The sequence below is a fragment of the Salvia splendens genome, chromosome 21, assembly GCF_004379255.2.
Source record: "Salvia splendens isolate huo1 chromosome 21, SspV2, whole genome shotgun sequence".
Lineage (NCBI taxonomy): Eukaryota > Viridiplantae > Streptophyta > Magnoliopsida > Lamiales > Lamiaceae > Salvia > Salvia splendens.
Genome location: NC_056052.1, coordinates 9,631,548 through 9,642,195, shown reverse-complemented (window position 1 = coordinate 9,642,195; position 10,648 = coordinate 9,631,548). Strand labels below are relative to the sequence as shown.

At 33.6% G+C, this 10,648-nt stretch overlaps 1 protein-coding gene across 1 annotated transcript; it reads right to left on the bottom strand.

Moving 5' to 3' along the window:
* Window positions 1–208: 208 nt before the first annotated feature.
* LOC121784193 (F-box protein At1g61340-like) lies at window positions 209–1,319 on the bottom strand. Its single transcript, XM_042182362.1, has 3 exons — window positions 1,209–1,319; window positions 889–963; window positions 209–415 (listed from the first exon to the last, which is right to left on the bottom strand). The coding sequence occupies exons 1-3, from the start codon at window positions 1,317–1,319 to the stop codon at window positions 209–211; spliced, it is 393 nt and encodes a 130-aa protein (XP_042038296.1).
* Between the last annotated feature and the right edge of the window lie 9,329 nt (window positions 1,320–10,648).

Here is a 10,648-nt window from a genome sequence, read left to right as displayed (position 1 = left end):
AAAAAACTCCACACTGCGAAACTAGTGAGATAAGACGTGTACAAAAATATTACTCCGTAAACCAACCCATCTTCAATAGTGAGTTGTAAAAAATTGATTGTGGAAAAAACTACTACTACAATCAGATAAGCATGTAAGATGAGCTACTTAATGAAATTCTCATAATTTTACAACAACTTCTGTACAATTAATTAAAGCATTTAATATATCAACTAATTTGGTACCCCTCTACTTGTTCATGACTTTGATGAGAAGCAAACAAACAAACTGAAATTCCAACCAATTTCTTGAAGCTCAATCTCCGACAGGATGAGTGGTGCAGCTTGGGAGCTTGGGGAGTTTCAACTTGTTCGAACTTATTCACCCTTTTTGTGGGTGTGTTGTAAGCAAAATGTGTTTGCTTCGCGATTACAGCCTGTTTCAATTCAATAAAGATTGTGATAAACAAAAGAATAAAACAAAGCAACTAGTATTCATTTCATTTCGGGACTGTTCCGTTTGCAAAGTTATATCTTGGGATTAAATATGTACATGTTCGGTTTATGAGATTGAATCTCACAACTTAATTCAAGATAGAATAATCATATGATAATTAGTCAGAGCCAACTTCTTCCAACTAAAATAACCTCACAACTCAATCATAGATTCTATCTTGGTACTATTTTATCTAGAAAACAGAACACCTCCTTCGGGGGTATTTGGTTTGCATGATTGTATCCCGAATTAAATATGTAGTGTGTTTGGTTCATAAGATATATAACTCAATCTTAAATGGATAATAATGGGATAATTAGTCATATCTAACCATTAACTAAAATAATCATACAACTTAATCATAAATTATATGTTGCGATTATAATAATCTAGGAAGTATAAACAAAAGCTCACCGCATCTCTCATTGTTTTGGATGCTAAAAGCAAGCTTTCCAAATCTTCATGCTCCACGCCGCACATAATTCTTATCTGCGTCATCATAGTGCCAACTTGAATGAAATATAATCATATTGTTATAATAAAAAATAAATTACTTACTCCATCCCAATGTATTTGAGTAGTTTGTTTTATGAGATATAAGAAATTGGTGGATGGAGAATAAAGTTTTTGCTAAAAAAAAGTAAACTGACTGAATTATTTGAAAAATCTGAAAAGGAATACGACTTAACTACGTTAAAACAGAGAAAGTAATGCACTACGATAACATCACTTACCAAAATTTCCTGAGGCAGATCCTCGAGCGCAGATGTCCATGGCGTTGGAGCATCAAAATCTATAGAAATAGTATTTGATAAAGCTACTCTTTTCCTCTTGAACGACGTCATTCTCACCAGCCTAATTCCAAAATCATCCCGCCCATATTTTTTCACAAGTTGCATCCTATTTAACATGCCTCCCAACAATCTGATGAAGCTAAAACTCAAGGGGAAGGGAAAAGAATCAAACACAGAATCCAATCTCAACTATATTAACTGACAAATGCACGTTTTTTAACAGGAAAACTGACACGTGGCGGCTAAAGATAGGCCGCACGGGTGGGTCTGACGGTCGGCCAAGGCGGCGACGTTAGCCTCATCATTAATAGACATTATTATTTGCAATACTACACATAGAGAAAATGGCCATAATCTACGTGGCGCCGTCGATTTAAATGTTACTCACTCCGTTTCATTATAGTTGACTCATTTTTCCATTTCGAGACGTTTCTTATAGTTGAGTTATTTCCATATATGGTAACTTTTTTTACTTTGTTACTTTACTATCTCTTACTTTATTCTCTCTATTTTATTCATTTTATACTTTATTCTCACTACATTTTCCTCTTTCTTACTTTTTTAACTATTTATTTAACACACCCAACACCCAGTAGCGTATCCATCTTGGAACAAGGGGGTACAACTGTACCCCCAAATCACACTACTAATACTATGTATTAAGGCATATGTTAAAGAAAGTTAAGGTAGTCTGGTGGTTCTGTCCCCAGTATATAACACTAAGGTTCAGAGTTCGAATCCTAATGTGCGCTGTTTCCATTTTTTTCTGTTTAACCTAAGGTTCAGAGTTCGAATCCTAATGTGCGCTTTCAATTTTTTTCTGTTTTGATTTCTTTACTCTTTTTTCCTGTTTTCTGGAGTACTAATTAATTGAAAGTTTTACTATTATTTTAGTTATTTCAATTCTTTTTTTGTTTTGTTTTAATAAAACATTTTATTTACTTTTCTTTTCATGTTTTGTTTTATCCAAACAATTAAAATTTCTATATATATATAGCCTTTTACTACTTTTTTATAATTTTGTTTTATTAAAACTATGGATTTACTGTTTTTATTTAGTTTTATCAAAACAATTGAAAACTAAATGTATTATCTTTTCTGTTTGCTAAAACAATTGAAAGAATAAATATATATTCTTGAGCATATTCTCAATTCTCAAATAATTAAAAAAATATTTTTCAATCTATTTGACCTATTTTGTAGTAGTAATTATATTCACATCTACATGATATATATATATATATATATATATATATATATATATATATAATTATTTTTTAAAAATAATTATCATTTTGCTTAAATTATTTATGTTCACAAGTTTCAATTCTAAAAGCTAATTATCTATAAAAAAATAATTGAAACTTTACTCCAATATTTTATGTTAAAAAAAATTATTTCTGAACTATATGATTTAATGATTACTCATTATATACGTGTCTATACTAGATATTCATTTAAGAGAATGGAAATGATTGACTGGATTTTCAAATTGTCATATTATTTGTCGTACCCCCAAATCGAAAATTTTGGATCCGCCACTGCCAACACCTCTTTCTTAGACTCCGTGCCCAAAAGTTCCGCCTCAACTATAGTGAAACGGAGGGAGTATTTTTGACAAAATTTTGTTAGATTCATTATTCATACATCTAAACTTATTGTTCTCAGTTCAAATTCGGTTCTAATTCATAAGTCTGAAAAATGAGATTCAACTTTTAAGTACCAATAAAATCATTAATCGAGTTTAGCAATACATAATTCCTATTCTAAAATAGGAGTACTGCGTTTCAAATATGTCTCATTTTTTTTATTATTATGATCGATCGTTACATTATTCATTTTTGAAAAAGTAAATCATCATTAATACATGTAACTACATTTTCTCTCTATTCACTATAAATTTAATTACTTTTTCTCTTTAATATTAATATATTTAAATATATTTTCTTCTTCAATTAACATATTAAATAGCAAAGTATGATTTTTTAAAATTTCCCATTATCCTAAAATGTGATATCTTATATGTGATGGATGGAAACACTATTATATATTTTATTTTGTTAATATATCGAGATCTGTTAAAATTCATTGATAAATGACAATATTATTTCCACAAATTATATAAAATCGAGAATCATGCGTGACATACTATAAAATAAGTCTATACCCACTATTACTATAAAATAGGTCTACCATATTCAACTACCAAGAGGTAAATGTAGAAATTAATGCACTCCGTATAACTATGGAGATAAGTTGATAAGAAAACTTAATAATGAAAGTTGCAGAAAATGTAATGCAAGATGTAATAGTCACATGACTATGTTTCAGCCACAAATTAGTCAACGCTTCATGCATCAGTTAGTTCATGTCATTATTCAACTCTATTTCAGTCTCAATTTATATTATATTACAGCTAAAACTCAATTTTTCAAAAATTAATACTCCCCCTATTTATTTCAACAAAATATGAACTTTTGAAATAAGACGAATTTCAATATAAAATTGATAAAGTAAGGGATGGGTAGAAAGAAAAAAGTGTGTTAGTGGAAATGAGACTCACCTCGTAGAGAGAAAGAAGTGTTTTTAAAAAGGAAAGTTTCCAGTTTAAGATTACGTACTGACCAAAATGGAAAGGGTTTCTATTTTTTAAGAAAAAAATTGGAATATTAAAATGCTAAAATTGTGAGTTCTGCACTGGAATTGCACCACCCAAAAGGCGTCCTTCTAAAAGCAAACATATATTTAAAAAGTAAATGTAGTTTTATTTTTATAATTTACGGTCAATGCCACTCGTCATTTCTTATACACACACATTGAATTGGAATAACTCACTCGCTATCGCTATTAGATATAGCGCAAAATCATGCCAATATATAACTATTTAATTACCTTTTATGGTGTTAGAGAAACTCACTCCCGTGTGCATATGGCCCTTTCCGTGTTTAGAAACGGATAAATTATACCAGATACAAGGTGGATTTGCTAGGTTTGTACTTGTTGGGGTTTGATGCCCCTTACACAGCGGAAGTAATGCATACACAAATAAATCAGATCTATAGATCTATTTGACCGATTATGGGATTAAACGATTCACATGTTAAATACAAAATTGCATACAAGAACGCACATAAATCATGCTTAAGGAATTAAAACCATGATTCATTATATTCTACAGTTTAGGATTACCAAACAGATTCTCCGAAGAATCGATGATGGTTTGTGCCTTCTCCATATAAAGATCTTCGTACTCAACCAGGAATCTTCTAATCTGTATCCCGGACTCAGATAATGACCTTTGGGTGGGCAAAGCTTGTCAGAATCATAAAAGGGCTTGACTAGACAAAAGACAGAATTCCCACCAGAAGGGAATGAATTTTTTTTTCGTCTCCTCTGGAGAGAGGGAGCACGAAATTTTGTGCTTAATTAATGATAAAAATCAATCAATTAGTCTTCTATTTAGTCTCCTTTATATAGAGTTTTGATGGACCAGATTAGGGATCCATGGAGGTTGGACTTGGGCCAAACCTGTTGGACTTTTACTAATTAAATTGAGCCACAATTTAATACAAGTCCAACATAATATTATTATCATCATCCACTATAGTATAATAATATTGACTGCTCGTCCAATCCCAAATTACAAGTAATCCCGGCTTTACCTCTTTAATTTATTATTTCCCATGTTTAAGATATAAATATTCATTAATTAATTTAAGTCTGCTATTGAGTTTAATTAATTAATATCTTTTTCCAAGAGTTGTCTAGTTTAAAATCTTTATTTATTATTCCGTAATAAATTCCAACCGGTCGGGTTTCTGAATAATAAAACCTTTTTTGAAAACCTCTTGAGGATAGATATTATCAATCTGGACTCACCCAGCACACGATTCATGTAATAACATACTAGCACATCTACACATTGATCACCACTACCTAAGATATCAGGATTCTTGGATTGCGAAAAATTTGCACCTTTTGATAAATCAAAGTAGTGCATAATCAATATTGTATGCTCAATGTTGTGTCAACAATGATTAAGAAATAACAATCACCGAGACCTCGCCTTTCAGTAAATAGCAAGAAAGACGTATCTTAACTGTTAGATCCTTCAGTGCTTTACCACACCAGTGTCGTTTATTTCCTAAGGTAAGGAAACATGGGGACTGACACTGCAACCTTTCACGATAGGTAGCCAAAGCCTAACTAGGTTGTGAAATTCTATTTCTCTTCTACAAAGGACCGACTGTGTCACCTTATGTGAACATCGTTCACGACTAGTCTACTATGCAGAAGAATTAGACTTGTTTGCTTCTTATACATTTAAATGTTTGAGAAACATCTTATAAATGCACAAGCAAACACCAATGCGATAAAATTACTTCTTCTCGCCTTGGGTTAAAAGTAGATTGTAGAATATATTGTATACAAGCAATTATATCCGTGCAACATGCTCGAAATATGCTTTTCAGTATACCAATCCTAACAGTACTATGTGTCGACTACAATCAATCTTGTCAAGGTGACAATGAAGATGAGGCAGACGAAGCAAACTCAAGGTCGAGTCTTTTTCAAGAAGGGGAGTATGATGTAGTTCCAATAGTTGACAACAAAAATGTCAACTGTCTCAGAATGATTTTTAATTCCCACTAAGCTAGTGAAACTAATTTAATTCTCTATTCTGTATTTTTATTTTATTCTAAGGAGGTATTTGGTTTGCCTTTTAGGAGGATTAAATTCTTCAATACAATTCATTTCTATTGTTTGGTTTGTCTTTTAGAGCATCTGTAACGGTGGACGGACGGCGTCCGTCCGTGCCAGCGGCACGGAGGAGGTCGTCCTCCGCTGGCATGGCGCTGCTCGATGCATCGAGCACGTCCGTGCCAGCAAGCAGCTGACATGGCGTGCTACGATTGGGCAACGACTATACCGTTGCCTTTGAATATTTTTTTAAAATTGGTATTTAATTATAAAACTGATAAAAAATAAAAAAAATATTTTCCAAATCCCAAAAATATGGCCGTTTTGCCCGTTTTTTGTATTTTTTTTTTATTTTTTTCCCCAAAATCATCTATAAATACACACATTCATCATCCATTTATCACATCAAATCATCTCTCATTCATCTCTCATTCATAATTTTCATACAACATATCTTCACTTTCATCTCTCACTCAAAACCTCATGGATTTCACCCATCTTATGGCGGAAGCGGAGCGCGAAGAATAAGAATACTACGAACAACATCGTGCCGCTTATGAAGCATATGTCGCGGCGAATACCCCCGCTCCTCCTCCTCAACGAACTAGATCAACTCGCCGCTACATCCATCGTGACCGGGAGGGAGCCCATGAAAGGCTCGTTGCCAACTATTTTGCCGACCAGCAGCGGTTTCCGGCAGATTACTTCAGGCGCCGTTTTCGCATGTCAAAGCGCTTGTTTGTGCGAATTGTCAACACATTGTCCGCACGTGTTGAATTCTTCCAAAGAGGTCCAGATGCAGCCGGCCGACAAAGTATCACGCCGTTGCAGAAGTGTACGTGTGCCATCCGACAACTCGCTACTGGGCAAACGGCCGACCTCTTCGACGAGTATTTGCATGTCGGTGAGTCCACTGGAATCCTTTGTCTAAAAAATTTTTGCGAGGGCGTTCGTACAGCTTTCGGTGATGAATTCCTTCGGGTACCCACCACCGATGATTGCCAACGGTTGCTTCGTCTTCACGAATCAGTCCATGGCTTTCACGGAATGCTTGGCAGCATTGACTGCATGCATTGGAGGTGGAAGAATTGTCCGACTGCTTGGAGGGGGCAACACTTAAGCGGTCACAAAGGCGGCGGCCCAACACTTATCCTTGAGGCGGTCGCCGACTACCGCCTATGAATTAGGCATGAATATTTCGGCGTTGCCGGATCCAACAACAACTTGAACGTGCTCTATTCTTCACCACTCTTCAATGATGTGATGAATGGTGTAGCACCGGCGATTGACTTCACCATTAACGGAAATACATACCACATGGGTTACTATCTCGCCGATGGTATCTACCCAAGGTGGTCGACTTTCGTGAATACGCTCAGCAACCCGCAAGACCCGAGATGGGTTCTTTTTGCTCAGCGTCAAGAGTCCGCGCGGAAAGACGTCGAAAGATCCTTTGGGGTCTTCAAGCCCGATTCAACATTATGAAGGCCCTGGCTCGGCTCTGGTACATGAATAATATCGCCGACATCATGTACACGTGTATTATCTTACACAACATGATTATAGCCGACGAAGGACCGAGGGTGGCTAGCTTCTACGACGAGGATGAAGCCGGAAACTCAACCGCGAGGTCTCCCCCACGCCGAGGTCGGCATACGACGGTGGGGGAGAGGCTCGAAACAAGGCACACAATGCGATTTACCCGAACCCACATTGAGCTACAAGAAGACTTAATCAGACACATGTGGGCGAAATTCGGCAACGAGGAGTGTTTTTTTTAATTTTACGAATTTAATTATGTAATTTTTAATTTTTAGGATTTTAATTATGTAATTTTTAATTTTTCAAAGTTCATAATTATGTCTTTTTTATTTTATTTGTAATATTATTTCGGTTTTTAATGAATTTTAAGATTATGAAAATATTTTTATTTAATTGAATTTTAAATTGAATTGTGCTCGTCCTTGCGGAAGAGCACAGCTGTGGGTGTTGTGCTCTTGCCGAAGAGCTGGCAGAAAAAGTGGGGCCGGACCCACAACCGTGCTCACTGGCAAGAGCACGGTTGTGGGTGCTCTTACCATTTCTGCAAGGCCCGCATTAATTGCTCTGGCCCGCCTAATTAAAGACCATTCTTTTAGTTATGCTAACTACCCAAACTTGGCATGTTGTAAAACAAGAGTAGGTTGTTTAGAAAAAGAGATAACTTGAATCACCTAAAAGCCAAACCAAACATAGGAAATTGAACTCCATAAATGATAATGGTCAAACCAAACATTTGTTATGTAACATGAATGCCATGAAAATAGAAACATTAACAAGAGTCATTCCTTTTGTAATGAAATCAAAAAAGCCTAACCAAACACCTCCTAAAAGAGTGAACTTCATTGTTTAGCAGTCAGATTTTTTATATAACTAATATCTCACTCGTAATCAGATGATGAGGTTTATAGTTAAGCAATAGTTAAGAAAATCAAATATTTTATAAAGTCAAAACACACTTTAAATATGCGTATAGGAACTATCCGAGTATAGGATTGAATACAAAAATTTTTATAAATTTGAAAATAAAATCTAATGGACATATACTTGTTTCTGATAATATACATAATGCACAATTAGAGAATGTGTTTTAGACAATCAATTTATGATAATGTACATAATGCAAAATAGGAACTCCATTCTCATGGTTGATATAAGTGAAACCATGTTTCAAACAATATAATGATTTTTAAATTATCACTTTCATCCATCGATAAAAAAAAATCACAAATAAAATTTGTACTGTTTACATGACCATCATTTGGATCTCTCAATAACAATATAGTATGAATTAACAAAAACAAATAGCCTATATTTGCAAACTTTAACACAAATTAAGATGCATAGCTAGAGGCCAAATGAATATAAGAGAGCAAAATATTTTTAATTTATCATAAAATACATCATTTAAATAATTACATGAAATTATAAATTTACTGTTAAATCAAGAACAAATGTATCGATTACACGACGTGAGAATTACGTGGTTCAATCTCTTGCGAGATTTACATCCACATACGAAGTAGGAGGTGATTTTATTCAACGCAGAAATAAAGAATCCCAATACAATTCAAACCAATCTCTAAAGTCAATCCCTCAATTGAAAACCACAGTTTCAATTATAAAACTCATAATGAAAAACCACAGTCAATTCCCCCTTATATATGAAACACAATACAAGAGATTAAACGATAAAACCTAGCCATTTTTTAATAGAAAATAACGCATTTCAGCTTCAACATTGAGCTGAATTTTATATCATTGAGCTGGAGCTTTTATCTTGGGCCTGGACTGGATTTCTATTTGGGCTTGAGATAATTCAGCCACATTACTTTCATTTACAATATAGCTCATCATATTTAATAGGAAACATATTTTATTTTGTCTCTTTGTACAATTTTATGTAACATGACATACTTTCCAATAAAAAAAAGTTGGCGTTGCTCATAATTTTATAGAATATTGAAAATAAAAAATCATATTTAATAACGGCTATGCAAGAATCATTAATTGTATTTTCCTACTATTAATTTTGAATTTGTTATATATCTATATACCAAAAATGTAGCCTTAATTAAAATCATAATGTTGTATTTTCCCTAAAATATAGCCCTAAGAAACCCTACATAGTTACATACGTAATAAATTCTCTGATCGAGCGGCGACAGAAATGTTGCGTTATTCCAACAAGAAATATAAACTGCAAAATAGTTTAATTTTTTTTTGGATAAATCTCACACCAAATAGATAAACAAAGCTAGATCCTCAAGGGGGAATGATGATTTAGATGTCCATGCTCCAATTAATTGGATTAATTTTTATGTACTTGCAAGGTTTTCATTGTTGCACAAACCTTATTTATAGTGCTGAAATTTAATAATTACATAAAAAATTAAATAAATATATGAATTTAATAATAAGAAATGAGATTACTTTGCCAATTCTTCTAAATGAATGGCGATCGTGTGGATTAAAACTACGTCTACAAGAATAAAAGGCGTTATAAAAAGAAACGCCATATTTCATTTGACTGGGTGAGGTTGAGAAATCGCAGCCGAATTTGCCCTCTTTTAAGTATATTAATCGGTAATTAAAATGATAATCACCACATAAACATTGTCAACATCACTAATGTAATTATTTAAATCTTTGTAGCAAAAACTTAACGTCACAGTCATCTAGTTAATTTCCAAGGACGATAATTTTTTATGCCAACCACTTTGTCTTGATTAATTGACTTTGAAAGATTGAAAATTTTTGTTTTAATTTTATGTTATTTATGACTAATGTTTTCTCTACTTTTATTATTAACCACAACATATTCTGTTATGATTTAATATTATAAACCAATACCGACGTATTGAACCAACGCTAATTAAAACTAATTTTTGAAGAATTGCATCAATTTGTCTTTATCAATACAATTAAAAGTAGCCAAGAATCATATAAATGCACGAGTGATTGCACGATATGCGCACGCGCACTTGCATGCGCGTGTGCTTGCACGGTACACGCGTGTGCCCCGAAACGCGAACATAACTTCAAGATTTTATTTACATTTTGAGGAAGTCTCCGACCAATTTCTTTTTTTAAAACACCGACATTGGCATATTTTTATTTCCTCTTTCCACTTTTTAACA

Excerpts from the sequence above, each read along its gene's own strand:
- LOC121784193 (XM_042182362.1), bottom strand. The coding sequence starts at position 1,319 with ATGACGTCGTTCAAGAGGAAAAGAGTAGCTTTATCAAATACTATTTCT. Across the intron at positions 964-1,208 it reads ATCTGCCTCAGGAAATTTTG|ATAAGAATTATGTGCGGCGT; the intron begins GTAAGTGATGTT and ends ATGATGACGCAG. Across the intron at positions 416-888 it reads CCAAAACAATGAGAGATGCG|GCTGTAATCGCGAAGCAAAC; the intron begins GTGAGCTTTTGT and ends GAATTGAAACAG.